The 19,370-nt window shown below is 38.0% G+C and overlaps 1 protein-coding gene across 3 annotated transcripts in view; it reads left to right on the top strand.

Annotated features, from left to right (window-relative positions):
- The window catches only part of taok3a (TAO kinase 3a), a 48,838-nt gene extending 29,624 nt beyond the window's left edge, over positions 1-19,214 (top strand). For 2 of the 3 annotated variants that reach the window (XM_055161710.1, XM_055161711.1), the window contains exons 3-10: positions 9,417-9,647; positions 12,048-12,119; positions 12,857-12,958; positions 13,348-13,393; positions 13,542-13,638; positions 14,528-14,641; positions 15,369-15,460; positions 15,550-19,213. In XM_055161710.1, the coding sequence (XP_055017685.1) occupies positions 9,516-9,647; positions 12,048-12,119; positions 12,857-12,958; positions 13,348-13,393; positions 13,542-13,638; positions 14,528-14,641; positions 15,369-15,460; positions 15,550-15,647 (753 nt within the window). In that variant the 5' untranslated portion in view covers positions 9,417-9,515 and the 3' untranslated portion in view covers positions 15,648-19,213. Of the gene's footprint in view, positions 1-9,416; positions 9,648-12,047; positions 12,120-12,856; positions 12,959-13,347; positions 13,394-13,541; positions 13,639-14,527; positions 14,642-15,368; positions 15,461-15,549 lie in introns of all 3 variants that reach the window. The other variant, XM_055161712.1, reaches the window with a different exon arrangement.
- Positions 19,215-19,370: the final 156 nt, after the last annotated feature.

Below are 19,370 nucleotides of genomic sequence, written 5' to 3'. Positions count from 1 at the left end.
CAGTCCGTAACCATTCTCTCCAAAATATTTGATGATAAAGCAACATTTTCATTTTAATTGGTTCATGATCAGTGGCCAGACCAGATTTGTGCATCTAAATTGGCCTTGTATTATTCATAATGAGACTGACCCATATAATGCCGAGCAGAAGGCTGGGCCTGTCACGTCACACAGGGTGGTCCCGGGGGTCTGGGCACAGTGGGAGATGCGGCTGTTCACTCTCTTTAACTTTTCATTACGCTGGGTTATCAAGGCCCAGTGGCTCGCATATACTGTTAAAAACACTCTTTGGCACAAAAGCGCTATGTAAAAATGGATTAGCTTCTTGTTAAAAAAGTTATTTAAAACAATGTAAATGGTGATATGGACTAGATAAGATTGTTACAGCATAGTCATAAATTGTGCAATGTCTAGTAAAAGGCATTTTTGTACCACCCTCCTATAACAAACTAGAAGATATTAAATCGGCACACCTATGCATAATTTCATATAACATCTGTGTATAAAGGCTATGGTATAAAACAATATAGAGCTGTAGTTGTCAGTGATATTAGGAGATCTGTCAAATAAATACTGAAATACTAGAACACACTTTTTTTGTGTACATGTCATGAAAAGTACAATAAAGCTGTATTTTATTTATTTTTAGAGATGTGCCAATCCATTTCTGATATTGTTTATTGGCACTGATACTGAAAAATTGTCTGAACCAAATATCGTCTTCTAAATATCTGTTCAGTCGCTATCCTTGATGGACATTTAAACTGGTGTAATAAGAAAGTCTCATAATGTTTGAACTTTTAGTTACACAGAGCTGTTCTTTGGTTACTAGTGGGATAAATAACAGCTCCATAACACATTTCATTCATTTTTGATTTATTTTTGTCTCACTGGTATCGGTTAATTATGGGGTATTGTCAGATACCTAAAGCTGTAGTATTGGAATCGGTATCAAAACTGAAAAAGCTGGATCTGTGCATCCCTAATTTTATCAGATTTAAAGGTGTAACTTTTCTGGTGGAGTGTCTGCCCCCTGCTTGTCTCCTTGGAGATATTACTGTTTTGGAAATAAACTTGGTAATCACAATGGAGATGGTAAGATCTATGGAAAAGCAAGCCTGTTCATAGTAAGAATTGGTGTTTGATATGATATGATAAAACATCTGTAAGTGAACAAATGCAGGGGAGATACTGTATGTTTAATACCCTACAGTGGAACATTCCGGGCAAAGAAATAACATCATAGAGACAAGCAGGTAGCGGACCATCCACGTTAGAAGTTACACTGTGTACCTTTAACAAATGTTTGCTTCAAGGACTCAAATCAAGGCAAGTCTTCTACCTATATTATGTCATGTTAAAGTGTACAGTGGATACTCCTTTGTACAGTGTGCTATCAGCTTGCACACTAAGCCTGCCCACTGTAATGTCAGGAGAGTTAAGAACCTCATCATTACGTAATTTTGATTTAGGCCACGCTCACTCACGCACACGCTGCCGCTGCACTGTGTCTCAACTCACATTTTGGCGGATTTACGTTTTTTTTTTTCCTGGTTGGTGATTAGAGCTGGTGATTTGGATCCCAGTTAGAATTCCCACAGTCAGCCTAATTCCTGCCGCCTAAAGCCGAGAGGGGGGCAGTAAGCCGCTCAGGCCTGAACACACTCACTGACACACATATGCAGCTACTACAGTATATGAACCAACCACTGCACATGAATATTCAATGTGAACACTGTTGTTTTAACTCCACACCACCTCAGAGGACAGGAACCTCTCTGGTACTCAAACGGCCTGTGTTACGCTATTTTCTGATCTACGTTATAATGTCCTCACCTGAAATGTGGTGTACCTGGTGTAGTGTTGTCTTTCATTCACACACTTTAACACAGAAACCCTGCATGTTTATCTCTCAAACAGAAAACTCTCCGTTCCACCTTGTGATGTCATGCGGTAATACAGGAAGTGCTCCACTGTGTTTTAAACTCTATACATCTTCACTAAAATTGCCCATCTCTAATGAATAAAAGGTTAATGTGAAAGCAGCACTTCATGACATCACAAGGTTGAGCAGAGCATTTTGAGTTTTGGAGATGTAGACAGTCCATTAATAAACGGTTAACTTGCAATTAGATCAGAATCGTTATATGCTTTATTGCCACTGTCAGACAAATGTGTTTTGGCATTCAGGTGCAAATACAGTTTCAACAGAGGAATATGCCAAATAAGATTAAAATGCATGGACTAAGATCAAAATTCAAAACCTACAGTATGGATGGAGCAGTGGAGCTTTTATATATAACAGAACAAAATTGACATTAAACATTTCTTTTGAGTGTCAAGACATGGACTGAATCAATGTATGATTTTATAATTAAGAAATCAACATTCAGTGCACATTGTATCCAGTAGCTTTAAGATTTGAGATTGAAATATGAACAATAGGGATGTAACAATATGCAATTCTCACAATACGATATGGTCATGGTATGAACCATGGTACGATATTTATTGCGATATCGTAGGAAAGCTCACGATATGGCGTGGAGGCTCATGATTAGGGACGTAACAATATCCAAATCTCTCTGTAAGATATTTTCACGATATACAACTCACAGTATGATATTGCAATATTTTTAGAGGCTTACAAAACTGTTAATATGCTACTTTTTCCTCTTAAAATGCCTTGACAAGACTTAATCCAAAGAACTAAGACTTAAAAGTGCTTAAAACTGTTATTTCTTCTTGTAGACTACACTGAAATGGAGCAAAGGATCATGGTCTATTTAGTTCCTGCTGTCTTTTTTTTTTTTCTTTTTTCTTTTTTTTATCACTATTGCTGCATCATAACTCTTAATCTTTAAGCAAAGAGACTTGTAATTTGATATATTGTGATGGTCCAAGATATTATTGTGAGAGCTTTGACAATACAATGTCACGATATTTCAGTTATTGTTGCATTCCTAATGAACAATAAAGTTTTAATAGACTATAAACTTTGCTTACTATGATAACTCAAACCTTGATTTTGACTAAATTGTCAAGAACACTTCATGAATAATGTTATAGCCTGGGAGAGCTCGATGTCACTTCTTATGCACAATAGACTCTACATGCATTCACTTGGATCTTTGCAGTAAAGTTTGGTCCAGATTTTGGTGTCACACATTTGATGAGCCAAGAGTGGGCTGGCCTGTTTCCTCTCACAACACATGGCATCTCCACAGCCTGATGGACCTGGGCCGGCAACATGTTTGTGCATCAATTAGTCATAGTGGCACCAGCGGGGGGCTTGGGGGTGGAAGGGTGGGGGACTCGGGGGTGTGTTGCATGCGTTTGTTTGCCCGGTTTCATTTCGCGTGACTCTTGTATGCATATTAAACTGTGTCCCACTAAGGGATACAGAATTGAGTGCATCTTTGATTACTCCGTGCTAGTGTCAGGACAAAAGAGGCCTGTGTGTGGTAGGCTGCAAGTTTCATGGTGTAAATGTGAAGTAGACAAAACTTTTAATTATGCTCCTGTTAATTGTTCTGTTTCTTGGTGAATGAACCCAAATTGTGATCTGATCCCTGTCCCTGCTATAGTGGTGCTATTGCCATATACGTAGTTAAAGGTCCTATATTACACAGAATTGACTCTTTTGAGCTTTCAGCTGTGATAAAATGTTGTTAACCTCCAAAAAAATGTACCTGGAGCTGTGTTTTGTTTTAATCACTCAAGTTTGAATAAACCAAGTTTATTAGTTTGTCTACATCTCCAAAGCTCAGAATGCTCTGTTCCAACTTGTGATGTCTTGAAGCTGTTGTTTTCAAGTTAACAGCTCCTTTTACCTTTAGTTCAGTTGAGATTGGCAATTCCAGGACTGACAGGAGTTTAAAAACACATTGGAGCACTTCCTGTATTGCCATATGATATCACAAGGTGGATCAGTGTTTTCTGTTTCAGAGAATAACTCAGCCTAAATATGCAGAAACACTGCATATTTAGTATGAATGAATGAAACAAAACACAACTCCATGTGTTATATGAGAAAAGATGATAAAATAGCATAATATAGGCCTTTATTCTCTTTTTACTATCCATTTGTCCTATTGGTCAGCTTTTGTCATGCTCTGAGTAAGGTGGATTTATTTCACACTGAAATATGAGCATTCAGAAACAGTTACGCATCCCATGTTACTAATGGGAATTTTCAGTGCTTCTTTTGCTTTTTAAAATACTATTCCATCTATCATTTCTTCTTTCAATAACAAATCAATTCATCGTGACTAGCCTAATGGCTGTTTCTTAGGCACTTTAATGGATTTAAAGTATCTATTCTCTGGTGGTATGGACAGCAGTGTTTAGGGGTCAGATGCTAGCCTAACCAAAGGGCTTAACAGGATAAAAGGTATAGGCCAGGATCAGGGTGAAAGTGAGATCTACTTCTCAATGGCCGCACTCACCGAGAGAGAGAAGGCCATTAAGACTTCTGACTGCCTCTGCAAGAAGACAGCAGTCATTGAACTTTTTAACTGGACTGTACAACAGAAAATAACTGGGACTATGCAACTTTTCTGGTGTGGGCCTATCTTCATGGAGTCACAATTCATTTGCCTTAAATCTTCCATAGTATGGCGTAAATTACATATTTTGTTTATTCAGTTATAGATGTGTTTATTTATCTCTAAAACAATATTGAAAACCATGTTTTCTTGCTTCAAGAGAGTTTACCTCTCCACAGATCTGACCTATAACTTGGCCTGGTTGTGCCCTCTGCTTATATCCATGGAGATCAATTTATTGCTTTTTTTACAAATAATCCTGCTGTTTTTTTGTGAAACCTGATCTGTTTAAAGATCTTCTGAGGACTGGGGTTGCAAATTAACCAAATTAGCCTTAATTAATTGTTAATTTATGTTATATCTGTCCCTGTACAAACAAACAATAAATACATAAATTCAGTATTCAGTAACATCTTTATGGAGACCTTCAACAGAAAAGTTACATAGTGCATCTTTTAAGGAATATCTAATGTGATCTGGCTGTAAAGTTCAAATGCATCAGCAACATCTGACCAGACAGGCTCTACCTGGGGTGGTTGTGTTAATCAGAAAACTGACCTGAATTCCTCAATGAAGCACACATTTAATTCAGTTTATTCCTAACAAGATACCCATATAAAATATATTTCTAACTGACAGTCCAAGTTAGAAATTATTTATCAATCATACAGTAATGATGATTGGTGTCTTGGGTCATGTAATGTATGAAATGTGCGGTGTGAATATGAAATGACTCCCTCACTGCTCCTAATCGGTCTAATCCATTTGCCTAAGCAGCTCTCCCTCTCGGCTCAGCCCCATTCATAGACCCACAGGAGCATGCGTGTATTCTAGTGTCCTCGATCAGATTTGTACCACTAGTAACAGCTTCCTCGTGCCCTTTAAAGCTCCATGTTGCCACGTTGCATCATTTCACACATCTAAAAGAGCAGAGCGAGAGAGCGGGGTGAAAAGTGTGCTTTGTTTGTATGAGAATCTGCTGTGAAGCCTCTAACTTCAAATTCTTCTTCCTTTTTGCTAAATGTTTTATGACTGTTGATGTTTGCAAGAAAGCTGCAAGATGAATCAGACTTGAATCAAAATTTTAATTGGAATGGCGATTGCAGTAACATTAAAGGTCCTATAGTATACAACATGGATTATAGAGAGTTTTAAACCATGTTATAATGCAGCTACCTTCTCAAAATCCTACCCAAAGTTTGTTTCATTCACACATGTTTGAGTAATCCTTTATTATTAGTCTGTTTATATCTCCAAAGCTCAAAATGCTCTGTTCCAACTTGTGATGTCATGTTTTCAAGTTAACAGCTACTCTTTGCATTTAGTTCAATAGACTTTGGCAATCCCATGGTGGAAATTATCCAAGTGATTCTAGTGAAGTTGTATGGAGTTTAAAAACACAATGGAACACTTCCTTTATTACCACATGACAGAAGGTGGAACAGATGTTTTCCATCTGAGAGAAGAACACAATCTAAATTTGCAGGGTTTGTGTGTTAAACATGTGAGAATGAAACAAAACAAAACTCTGAGTATGTTTGTGATGAGGAAACAACATCATAACATAGATTTGAAAATAGCGTAATAGGCTCTATAATGCCTAACAGTTGGACTTTTCAGGCAAAGTAATAATATCTTCATAAACAGAGGTAGCAAACACCCCTTCAGAAAAGTTACATAGTGGACCTTTATTTCAGTTTTCTCACAAATGATAATGCTCATGAAAATGTTTGTGCTGACATTCCAGAGTTTAACATTAATCTAATCACAACTAACATTTTATATTTACAAGCTGTGCACAAAAATATTGAAATATCGATATATTGTATTGTTTAATGTGCTGATACAGTATCGATATCGTGGGCTGCTGTATTGATATATCACCAAGAGGATTGTTTGGTATATTTTACTAAATTGTTTTGTTACAGTGCTACAGTTTTGTTGCTTGTTCAGTGAAAAGAAACTCGTTTATATGACACATTTGACATTTTCACAGTTTGATTATTAAAATATTTGTGTTTCGTATGAACTTTGCACAAGAAGTGGTTTAACAAAGACTAGAAGATTAGAATCACAGCTTCGATTTAGCCTTTTTTTTTTTTATTGAACTATATTGAAATGATTTGAAATATATCGTATCAAATCGAAAGTGCACTGTATCGAGATATGTATCATATCATGGCCTATGTATTGAGGTATGTGTCATATCGGTAACTTCTTAAAGATACTCAGCCCTAATATATACCCTATTTCTTCAGTGCTTGTTCTGAATATATTTAGATGATTAGGTAAGTTTTTGACTGGATTATGTTGAGTGAAAGGTGTCAGACAGAGTTATGTTAAGTCATGCTGAGAGCTTAAGACAGACTGATGTAAGATCCAACTCTATAAGAACCTTGCATAAGAACCTGTAACAGCTTCATATACTAAACTTTGTTATTATACAAAACAGAACTCAGATTTGTCTTAATATCTGTAGAAACCCAATACTATGTCTCTATTAGACTCAAACTGTAGCGTATCTATGACCATGTTTAGAGCCGGCAGCATGCGGCTTGTTTTTGTAGGCAATTTACTCCGCGCTCTTCTCTCCATTCATCATTTGTCACAGCTCAGTCACAGTCTGGAGGTCTAAGCCCGGCGCTGCATGCTTTTCTGACACAGCTCCAGTAACTGCGCTCTCCAGACTCAATGTGATTATGTTAACATGTGTAAACAGGTAAACAAGGCATTGGTGTCGGGCTTGCAAGACATGCTTGTTAGCAACAGTTGTGTTTAGGTGTTTTAAAACAATATTAAATCAGCATTGGACGACCGTGTGAGGCGTTGTGAATGTAAAAAGAAAGGATATAAAATGTGCAAGGAAAAATATATTCAAATAGTAGATATGTGTATGTGTGAAAGGATGTTGCTTAAGTACTGACTGCTACACACTGACATATATTTCACCTTCATTTAGAAGCTCAGACCAGTATACTGTCATTGTATCATTGGGCAAGACACTTTACACTCCTTGTGATGTGATAATACAGGAAGTAATCCATTGTGCTCTGGAATTGTCTGTCTATACTAAACAAAAAGTTAAAAGCTGTTAATATTAAAACTACGGCTTCATGACATCACAAGGTGGAACAGAGCAAATTGAGCTCTGGAGATTTAGACAGACTAATAATAAAGGGTTACTCATACATGTGTGATTGAAACAAAACACAGCTCTAAGTATGTTTTTGATTATAACATGACTTAAAACTCGCAAGAGGACCTTTAAATACAGTGTGTTGTTTTTTGGACGGGTGACTTAAAGAGCTTTTTAAGAGCTTTATTTTGGGAATGGGTGTGATAGCCAGGATCCCTTTGAGGAGAGAGGATTAGGGTGATGTGATGCGTAGTGTCTGAGCCTGGGCACTGGTGTCTGTATGCCCTGTGTCGCTTCATTAGACCAATGTGTTCATCTTCTCTTAAATCATAATGATTTATTGGCAGAGGGTATGCTCAAAAATGTCAAGATTAAGTGTTTTGCATTAATAGAGGAGACTAAATAGCACCATAGTCCAAAATTCTTAACTATAATCCTATACAACCTGGACTTTACACTGGCATCTGTTGCCCGTTGTGTTGTAATTGGGGAGTTCCCTTTTTACAAAACTGTCATATAAGGAGTTTTTTTTTTTTTTTTTTTTTTACTTCTTGCACATTTTTAAAATACATTCACAAATACATAATACATAAACTATTATAAATATGTAGTAGTAACTGATCAAATATGACTGCTCAATAAGTGGCATGTATGTTTCACAAAATGCATAAGATAAAATTATCCAAATTCTATCCTTGTGCTGCTTTAACAAGCTCAAACAGACATAGATTTTTATTGTCGCCTTATATTGTTTAGCTAAAAGAAAAGTTGCATATGTTTTGAGCTGCATTCACTGGATACATCTGGCTTTGTTGGTGGGCCTGAATGTGTGTCAGTGCAGTGCAGTGGAGCTAACTGGAGCAGAGACGCGTGAAGATGCTAACACACCACCTCCTCTTCTCCTCTCTCATCTGCTCCTCTCTGCTCTGCCCCTCTGCTCTTCTGCTTCTCCTCTGCTCCTCTGCTCTTCTGCTCCTCTGATCCGCTCTCATCTGCTCCTCTTTGCTCTGCTCCTCTGCTCTTCTGCTCCTCTCTGCTCTGGTCCTCTTTGCTTCTGCGCCTCTGGTCCTTTCTCATCTGCTCTTCTGCTCTTCTGCTTCTCTGTGCTCTGGTCCTCTTTACTTCTGCTCCTCTGGTCCTTTCTTATCTGCTCCTCTTCTCCTCTCTCCTTTGGTCCTCTGCTCCTCTCTGCTCCTGTGCTCCTCTACTCCTTCTCTGCTCCTCTACTCTTCTGTTCCTCTGCTCCCCTCTCCTTTGCTCCTCTGCTCCCCTCCTCCCCTCTGAGCCTGTGGAAGTGAGGCATCCATGACTCAGCTTCATCTGTCCTCTGGATACATGTGTTTACGTGCAGTGTGTGAGTGTGACTGAGGCGAGCAGCAGGACGAGACAGCCTCTTCATTGTATGACTGTATGACTGTTGTCCATTTCAACAAAGTCCAGTGATCATGAGACATGCAAAGCCCTAACGGTGCAATGGAGTGGTTTCAGTCAGTAATTGGGCTGATCTAGAGTAGACTAGACTTCATTGTTTCTGACATTTGACCCATTTGTGAGCCACATACGCCAGTGTCAAGTCCAGGTAACGTGACAATTCTCTGATAACTATTTTTAAGGAAATTTAAACATTTCTATGGCTCAAAGTAGTTAAGTAGCTAAGTAGTTAAACCTCTATTGCCTTCTTGGACTTAAATCCAAATATATACTGATTATCTCATGTCTTGTGTGTTGTGCAGGTCTATCTGGCCAATGCCGAGGCCGCCATGGAGAGCTGTTGGCGGTAGCAGCTGCAGCAGTCGCATGTGTGTGAGCACCCGGCCCATGCCCCGCCCATAATGCCATCCTCCACCAGGAAAGGCGCGCCGAAGGACCCCGAGCTGTCCGAGCTGTTCTTCAAAGATGACCCTGAGGACGTCTTCTGTGACCTGCACGAGATCGGCCATGGGAGCTTCGGGGCGGTGTACTTTGTAAGTGATGCGACTAAAGGCTAAAACATGAGTGGGTAGTGGGCAGGACAAGACACAATTTCCACAAGATGGGACACGAGATTGGGTCCACGAGAACGAGATAAAATGAGATAAAACGAGATCTTAACATAAAATACATCGTGTGAGATCTTTTCTCTGCACTAGTGGTTAATGGTTACTGTGGTCTTTTAAATTAACCCCACTATTGCAGGATCATTGAAAAAAAAAAAAAAAAAAAAAGAACATAGTAAAACATTTAAAATTGGCTAGAAAGGCATGTTTGTATTGGCCTATCAAATTCTTGAACAAGTTGACCCATTCCTTGTAATAGGCTACAGACTAATTTCATGAGATCACACACCAGAACCAGGTGCTGACTACTTAGAACTCTTATTGCAGTCGATATATTTATCACTGTTAGTTAGCTCTGATTCAGAGATTTCTACACACGTGGTCTTTTTCTTCAGACTGGCCAATCATCATAAATTCGAGCCATATTTCTGACGGCGCTTTTTGTGCACCCTGTCATAGTAATCTCATCATCACTAATTACTCCTGCAGCCTTTGATTCTATGTGAAGAGAAGACTTGTACTCTGCGTGTCCCTCTTTATCTGCCTCTCTGCCCCAATGCCCCAGTGCCCCTCCCCTCCAGATGTAGAGCTGAACTGGGGGGTGTTAAGCCAGCTGCTCGCACTTGTGAAAACGGTCACTATAAAGCAGGATTTTCTGGGCGGACAGAGCTCCAGTCTTCCCTGTTCTATATTTACAGTCAGAAGTATTACGTGTATGTTACTGTCAAATATAGGTGTGTCGAGTATCATGCCATTGGTAATATTGTGAATGTTGTTTTGACAATATGCAAAAATAGTGTATATATAATAATGATCTTATTATATAATATATTAATATTATATAGTATAATATTATATAGTATATAATAATGCTGCAGTAAGAGCTGAAAATAAAAGTTGAAAAGAAATTAAGCTATAACGTTCCAAATAATTAAAATGACCTCACATTTGGTATGATATTTAATCTGTTAATATATTTAAAGACATGTTTGTTGGATTGACGTAATATCATCTGAATATTGAGATAGGATACTCCCAAAAAATTACATTATTTTTTTGTCAATATTGCACACCCTTACCATCAAATATCATTAATAGCCCCATTGCACATTGTCTGTCTGGGTCTCTGTGCAATTCCTACAGCAGTGCAAGTCCTGGGTGCATGACATACTTGTATTATCTCTGCTCATAAAGTTAACCTGCTAGCTCTGACTGCTAACCAGAAAGATCTCTGCACATGTCGAGTTGAACCTGTCTGCTCCATAAAAAGCTGGTGACTGTACTATGGTGTACATTTGGCTAAAGGGAAGCTCATCGCACCATGACGCCACCGAAGAACTGTTTTCTGTATTTACGTTTTAACGTCTTTGTGCACATGTTAATGCTAACATCAAGTCCCTCGGGCTAATAGCTCTATATTTATCAGGTCTTTGATTTATTATCATCATCTGTAAATGTCTGTAGTGCTAATTCACTGCATTCTAGCTGCAGGTTAATTGCATGTTTGGAGGGTAGAGCTCAGTTGTAAGGGCTGTTTATTACTTTGTAACAATAATCACATTCAAAGACATGCAGATGTATGCACGTTCATGCTTTGGTTAATGCTTGTGGGGACTTGGTCCATTATAAAATAGTTCAGGGGGAAATCCTGCTGAGCACATGGGCCCATTACCTGAGGCTTTGAACACACATCTCCATAGTGAATACAGAACAGATGAGGTTTTGTAATTATTGGTCCAACTTTGTAAAGAGAGTTCAGCTTTTAATGTTTTAGTGTATCAGAATATTGAGTCTCCATTGCAGCTCTACAGTAAACCAGAGGGAGCTACGGCTCTGCTTGTACTGACAGGCAATCACTGGGATCAAATGAAACTGGAAAAGAGACAACTGGGAATGCTGCGTAGCGTGCAGTGAGTGTAATTCCATCTGAACCTCGACATGAATTGCGATTCATTTGTAAGTGGGATGAGGCTGGGTTAAGGGCTTAGCTGAGCTGCAGTGTAGTTGTCCCAAAGGCCAGATACTCCTGAGGGTAAACTCAGGCTTTAACATGGGCCTGTGGATATGTAGAAGATGATGATTCAAATGCTCACAGAAGCTGCAGACTAACCACACCACTGCAGCCCCAGCAGTAAATAACACAGTGCTTTGATCATGCAGAAATTAGTTCAAATTCAAATAAGAGGATCTGTTACTGTTGTGTCATGCTAATACCGGCTGTTGTGAGCGTGCAGTGAATCACACAGCAGCTCAGTGCACAAAAGTGAAATATATTATACATTGTCTTGACTGTTATTAATTCAAATTTGTTCTGTGTTTTGTTTTCAGGCCCGTAACTCGTACTCCAATGAGGTGGTGGCCATCAAAAAGATGTCCTATAATGGCAAGCAGACAACCGAAGTAAGAAAAAAACAAAAACCAAACAGTTGTGTAGCGAACTGACAAGCCCTGTGTACTTTATGTAGGCCAGACAGAGAGGAATGACTATTTATAACACTTTAAAGCAGTAACTGTTCTAGTGACAGACAATGAGAAATAGACCGATTGTTTTGCTCTTCTAATCTGACCATATTGTCTTTATTTTTTTATCTTATTTACAACACTTTTGTGAGTATTGACAATGGCAATTAAAGGCACCATATCACTCTATTTTCTGAGCTATGTTGTAATGTTTAACACACAAACCCTGCATATTTAGGCTGAGTTCTCCTCTTCAACAAAAAACACTCTATCCCACCTCATGATGTCATGTGGTAATACAGGAAGTCTCCCCTGCGTTTTTAAATTCCATACACCTTTCACTAGAATCTGGATAATTTCAGCCCTGGAATTGCCAGTCTCTACTAGCCGTTATCTTGAAAACTATCACTACATGATGTCAAAAGGTGGGACAGAGCATTTTGAGCTTTGGAGATGCAAACGGACTAATAATGCAGGACTACCCAAACATGTCTTGGAATGAAACAAAACACAACTCTGGGCATGTTTTTGATGAGGTAACAATATTATAACAAGGCTGAAAGAGTCAATTTTGTGTAATATAGGACCTTTAAGCATTTCAGATTCTCAAATGTAGCTTTTTATGATATATCCTCTTGATCATTGGTGGTCTGACTGTGTTTTGTGTGTTTCTGCAGAAGTGGCAGGACATCATTAAGGAGGTCAAGTTTTTGGGACAGCTGCGACACCCAAACACCATTGAATACAAAGGCTGCTACTTAAAAGACAACACTGCCTGGGTCAGTACTGATTTCCACTATGACTCGTTATGTGAATGAGACTTAGATATAACTTTTTCTAATGGAGCCAGTACCTGCTTGTCTTCATGGGGGATGGCAATTTTCCACAGTATGGCATTAAACATCTACAGTATCTGGATGGATGGAGTATCTTGCATTTAGTCAAGTGCAGTTTTTTTTCGTTTTTGTTTTTTGTTTTTAATAAGAATTACGTACGCTTTTATTGTGAGTGGGCTTGCCTCTCCGTATTTATGACCTGTAATTTGGCCTGGTGATGTCACCTGCTTGTCTCTCTGGAGATCATTAAATTTGAGGCGGCATATTGCGGAACATTTCAGACAAAGACAAAGCAATAGCAATAGCCTAATGAAATAAATCTGTTCTTTCAGCTGGTGATGGAGTACTGTTTGGGCTCTGCATCAGATCTGTTAGAAGGTAAGTCTGTTATACAAGAAAAACACTAGTGACAAAAACTATTAAAAAGATTATTTGAGCAATAACACATTTGTAACAGCACTTTGCCCTTCCAGTATCTCAGAACATATTACGTAACTTGTAAACATTTTTTGTTTTTCTCTACAAGTTCACAAGAAACCACTGCAAGAGGTGGAAATTGCTGCCATTTCCCATGGTGCCTTGCTTGGACTGGCTTATCTACATTCCCATAACATGATTCACAGGTGAGATTTTCTTGCTTCCTTATGGAACATTTACAACTTTACATACTGTTCAGATATCAGACTACTGGGTTGTGGCATTAGTTGTATAAAATATATTTTCAGTAGTATTTCTATTGCATATTTATGTAGTTCAAACCTTCTAATAAAAGTTTTACAGAAGTTGACGCCAGCCTAGACATTGAAACAGAGGTTTATTATATATAGTGTCTTCCATAGAGTTAAGGCTATGGTAGCATATATATTTTTTTATATTAATATTTTATATTTAATATTTTTCTCTTATAGCTACTTATGTAGGTTTTCTAGCAATACAATGAGCAACAAATTTCATTTAGTTTTGTCAAAGTATCAACGACCAAGTTGAATTTCATCATAGTCTCCTATATGAAAGCTTTTAGCCATGTTAGAACGTTGTTACCATTTCAAAAACACACCAGGAGTTGACTTTTGTTTCATTTACACATGTTTGAGTAACCCTTTATTATTAGTTTGTCTACATCTCCAAAGCTCAAAATGCTCTGTTCCACCTTGTGATGTCATTAAGCGGTATTTTTTTTTATGTTAACAGCTACATTTTATTGTTCAGTAGAGATTGGCAATTCCAGATTTGAAATTATCCATATAATTCTAGTGAAGGTGTATGGAGTTTAAAAACATATTGGGGCACTTCCTGTATTACCGCATGACATCACAAGGTGGAACAGAGTGTTTTCCATGTGAGAGAAGAACATGTGTGAATGAAGCAAAACAAAATTCTAGGTATGTTTTTAATGATAACATAGATCAGAAAGTAGCATAGTATGGCACTTTTACTGATATTTAAAGACCTTCCATTTAAATCTATATGTCTGTTATTGTATTATTGTATCTTTGGTCTGTTCTTATCCAGAGACATTAAAGCCGGGAACATCCTGCTGACTGAGCTGGGTCAGGTCAAACTCGCCGACTTTGGCTCCGCCTCTATTGTTTCACCTGCCAACTCCTTTGTGGGAACACCTTACTGGTCAGTGCACAACGTAACACAGGAATCGATGGTTAGGTGGGAGTGGGATCTATCTCTCACAGAAAACGCTATGTTTTCAGTATGCACACACATTTTTTTTACTCTTTGACTGTTTGACTTGTTGACCTTGCAATGAAATCAATGTTGAATAAATACTAAATAAATGAATAAAAAAGGTGTAAACTTTATACAAGTATACACGGCATATATTGGGTCTTAAAGGTGCACTATGGAACTTTTCTCTTGGGGTCTCTTACCTGTTTCATGCCAATGTAAACACATCTATCTAGCTTTTCTTTTTTTTTTCATGATATATTCTCACTAAGAGCATGCTTGTCTCTGGGAGGATGTATGAGTTTAATTATTTACTTTTAAATATTCTTTGCAAACTACTACAACAAGAAGGTGATGGACCACTCATCAGAAAAGTTACACAGTGCACCTTTAAGAAAATGTGTTGCTCTTTTTTTATTGGCCTTTTAGGACAGATATTATTTTATACTGTATCATGAAAGCTTTGTTTATTCATTTCAAAATAAGGTTGTTAATGGAAATTGGTGCCCATAATTTCACAAACAAACTAGTGTTCACATTTTCCGAATCCACAAAACATTTTGTTCTAGGCGTTATCACTGAGTAGCAGACCCATTAGAAGCTCCGAGAGGCTTAGCAGATTATAACATGTTTTTTCCATAGTTAATAAAGTGCATGCATTTTCATATTCCAGGATGGCCCCAGAAGTAATCCTAGCCATGGATGAGGGGCAGTATGAAGGGAAGGTTGATATCTGGTCCCTTGGGATCACTTGTATTGAGTTGGGTGAGTATTAGACAAACTAAAAAAACTATTTATTTCCACTGTCATAAAACAAGTCTCTAATGATTTGTTATATTTGTGTGTTGATCCAGCGGAGAGGAAACCACCCTTGTTCAACATGAATGCCATGAGTGCCTTATATCACATTGCCCAGAATGACTCTCCAACTCTGCAGTCCAATGAGTGGTGAGTTTTCCCAAAGTCAAAAACAAAACAATCAAAATCAAATAATACACATGCATAGAAGTGGGCTATGACATGGGTTAAGTGGACAAACATTGAGAACAGAGACCATGAGACCAAAGAGATATGACATCACAAGTTGGAATAAAGCATTTTGAGTTTTGGAGATGTAGACGGACTAATAATCCAGGTTAACTCAAATGTGAGAATGAAACAAAACACAACCCCAGCTATGTTTTTTATGAGGCAGCAACATTCAAAAAGGAGTCTTGAAGGAGTCAAGGACCAAGGATCAAGTTAAGTCGGAGTAAAAAAGAAAAAAACACTACTACTACTAAGCAAATAATTTGGGGAAAAATAAACAAAATCAAATGTACTGTATGCTATAAAAATATTAAAAGTACAAGTTGAAGCATGTCTTTGGGTGAGTTCACACTTCAACAAACACTGCGCCACAAGTCGGACTAAACTGACACTAATTCGTGAACTAAACCAGGACTAGACTAGGACTAAACCTGGACAAGAACAGGACCAAATCAAGTCTACATCAGGACTAAGCCAGGAGCAAAGAAGGCAAGTCTGAACACGCTCTTATTCTTATTCAGTAACTTTCATTTTTGTTGTATAATAATAAGATATATTACTCAGCAGTGGTTAGTACTGTACTAACTGGGTAAAAGGGATGAAACAATAGTCCTATGTCCCGTCCACAGAGCACCACAGCCAGGTTAAGACTTTGTTGTGATAATCTGCAAAGTGTGACTGCAGCACCCAGGCCTGCTCAAGGTCACAGTCTAAGCCCATTATGTAATTAAATGGGAAACCTCCTCCTGTATACCAGCAATGTCTCTGTGGGTGCTTATTTCTGCTGATTTACTTTATTTTTGACATTAAACTAGACCCAATATTTATGTTGTGTTTCTATTTTTTATTCCCCTTTTCTCCCCCCACCAACAGCTTAAACATATTAAGTACAGTAGACAAATACAAACTTTCATTAAATTAATGGGCCATAGTAGAATAAAGTAAAATGTGTCTGCTGTTTTCTAATATAATATAATCAATCATTGTTTGCATGATAGGCCTGATCGGTGTTGATTTTTAATAACCAAAATGTTGCAGATTGAAATCCTTCATCACCACTTTTGTTCCTCAAACTTTTTAGATGCGTCCTCCGGAGGTTGCCCTAATTTATGCAACCTCATTAACAGATTTCTGCAGAATCAGAACTACTTTATGTTGGCAAGATAAAAGGTGCACCATGTAACTTTTCTGGTTTCTGCTGAATGGTCTCGTTGTCATGATAGAGATTTTCCGCAGTATGGCATTAAAGTTGCCTTTCTCCAAAGAGACATGCAGTTCAACCTCCAAGGCCAACTGACAGGTCCAATCAGTGGAGCTCAGTATAAGAAGGCAAGGTGTTTTGAGCAATAACAACATAACATACTTTGAAACTTTACAGACAAAGCATCTCCACAGAGACAAGCAGGTTGCGGACCCCCCGCCTGAATATTTACATAATGCACCTTTAAGGTTTAAGTTTAGCTGAAGTTGCTGTAAATCTTTGCTGACAATCTACACTAGTGAATGTACTGTTCTGTGAATACACTGTAATGTGATGAATCATTTGGATAATTCCAGCCCTGGAATTTTCCATCTCTATTGAACTAAAACTACTGCTTCATGACATCACAAGGTGGAACAGAGCATTTTGAGCTTTGGAGATGTTGCCATATTGATAATACAGGATTACTCAAACGTGTGACTGAAACAAAACACAGTACATTGGGCAAAACAGGATTTGTATGTGCACCACAGACGAGTAGTAGCATGTGGCTCCTCTGCTGCTGCAGTTTTACCTGGAGGCACTGTCGACCTTTCTTTACTGTCTTCCGAATACTCGTTTAAATGACATATTCAGCACCTCTGCACCTGAGTGGAACAAACCTGGAGACTGAAATAAGGGCGCTGTAAAATTAGCTTTTGTTTGTAGCACTGTGCACAAGGCGGTGATTACATTCAGAGTTATTTTTGGAGTTTTTCCAGCAGCCCAGGGCATCAGTTATATTCTGCCAGATGAGGCGAAGCTAAGAGTAGTACCATTTTGCAGCTATTCTCATGAGAAACTAAAAATGCAAGATTGTCTTCAAATATTGATCTTACATTGACCCAGTTGTTTTAAAGGGCTCATATACACTATTTTCTGATCTATGTTGTAATGTTTCCTCGTCACAAACAGACCTGGAGTTGTGTTTTGTTTCATTCGCACATGTTTAACACACAAACTCTGCATATTTAGTATTCTTCTCTCAGTCAGAAAATACTCTGAATGTAGGTAAACTTCAGTGTAGGTAAAAGACTGTAAACTTGAAAACTACAACTTAATGACATCACAAGGTGGAACAGAGCATTCTGAGCTTTGGAGATGTAGACAGACTACTAATGCAAGATTACTGTGTGAATGAAACAAAACACAACTCCAGGTATGTTTTGATGGGTAAACAACATTAGACAATGGCTTAAAGCTCACAGGAGGCAATTTTACGTAATATATGATCCTTAAATTTATATACAGTCAGAGGATGTCTCATTTGCAGTTGTGGGAAGTAGCTGAAAACTTGTACCAAGAATATGAATCTGAATATTAATTTTGAGTAACTGTATTCAGGTAATTACTTTTGACTTGGTGATATTCAGGATACAGTTACTTTTCTAAAATCAAAGGAATACATGGCGGTACTTCAAGTGAAGTAGCCATGTAAAGCCATGAAAGCATATTTTTAGCTTTACAGTCAGTAGCACAGTGTTCCACAGCTCTACTGGCCTATATTCTTATTGCTCTACATATTTACGTAATCTATGGGCTCTATACATTAATCCACATTATAAGATTACATACAGATCCTGCTGTTTAATATGCTGATATATAAACAAAGATGTGATTAGTCATGTAGGATTAAAGTGAGAGCCATCTGTTTGACTGTCTGCTGTCAATACTGCTTTTATAGTTGAATTGTCAGTGTTGGAGAAAATACTTTAAAGTACTTTTTTATTACACAAAAGCGAATCTTGTGAGATTCAGGCCATGTAATAATGCTGTTTTGTTTCATTCACACATTTTAATCATTTTTTATTAGTCTCTCTACATCTCCAAAGATAAAAATAGTTCTACCTTGTGATGTCATGAAGTGGTAGTTTTCATAGCTACCTTTTACTGTACCAGAATACAGTTTGGTACATGTGTTTGGCCCTCTTGAGCCCCGTTTAATTTTGATAATGTAGACATGGGGTAATACTGTTTGAAATATGAACACATTCAGAGTTACTTCCCAAGACTGTATGTAGCATATTTTTATACACTTTCACTAGAATCATTTGGATAATTTCAGCCCTGGAACTGCCAATCTCTACTGAACTAAGAGTAAAATGTAAGATGTTAACTGGAAAGCAACCCCTTCATGACATCACAAGGTGGAACAGAGCATTTTATGGAGTCACTGTGGTTCAGTTGTGGTTTAGTCTTGGTTTAGTCCTGCTTTAGTGCTGGTTCAGTCCCGGTTTAGTCCTCCTGGTTCAGTCCTGGGACAAGTCCTGGTTCAGTCCGTATGTGAGGCAAAAGTCCGGCATCTCGATCAGTGTTTCTTCTGCTCAATAATAATAATCCCTGTGAAGTGATGATGTATTTTTGACAGCAAAGTCATGTCTGTAAATTTGTATTTGTTCTGAATAA

Source organism: Boleophthalmus pectinirostris, unplaced genomic scaffold, assembly GCF_026225935.1.
Source record: "Boleophthalmus pectinirostris isolate CB_2022bp ecotype Guang Dong unplaced genomic scaffold, ASM2622593v1 HiC_scaffold_4, whole genome shotgun sequence".
NCBI lineage: Eukaryota > Metazoa > Chordata > Actinopteri > Gobiiformes > Gobiidae > Boleophthalmus > Boleophthalmus pectinirostris.
This window is presented reverse-complemented; position numbering and strand designations above follow the sequence as displayed.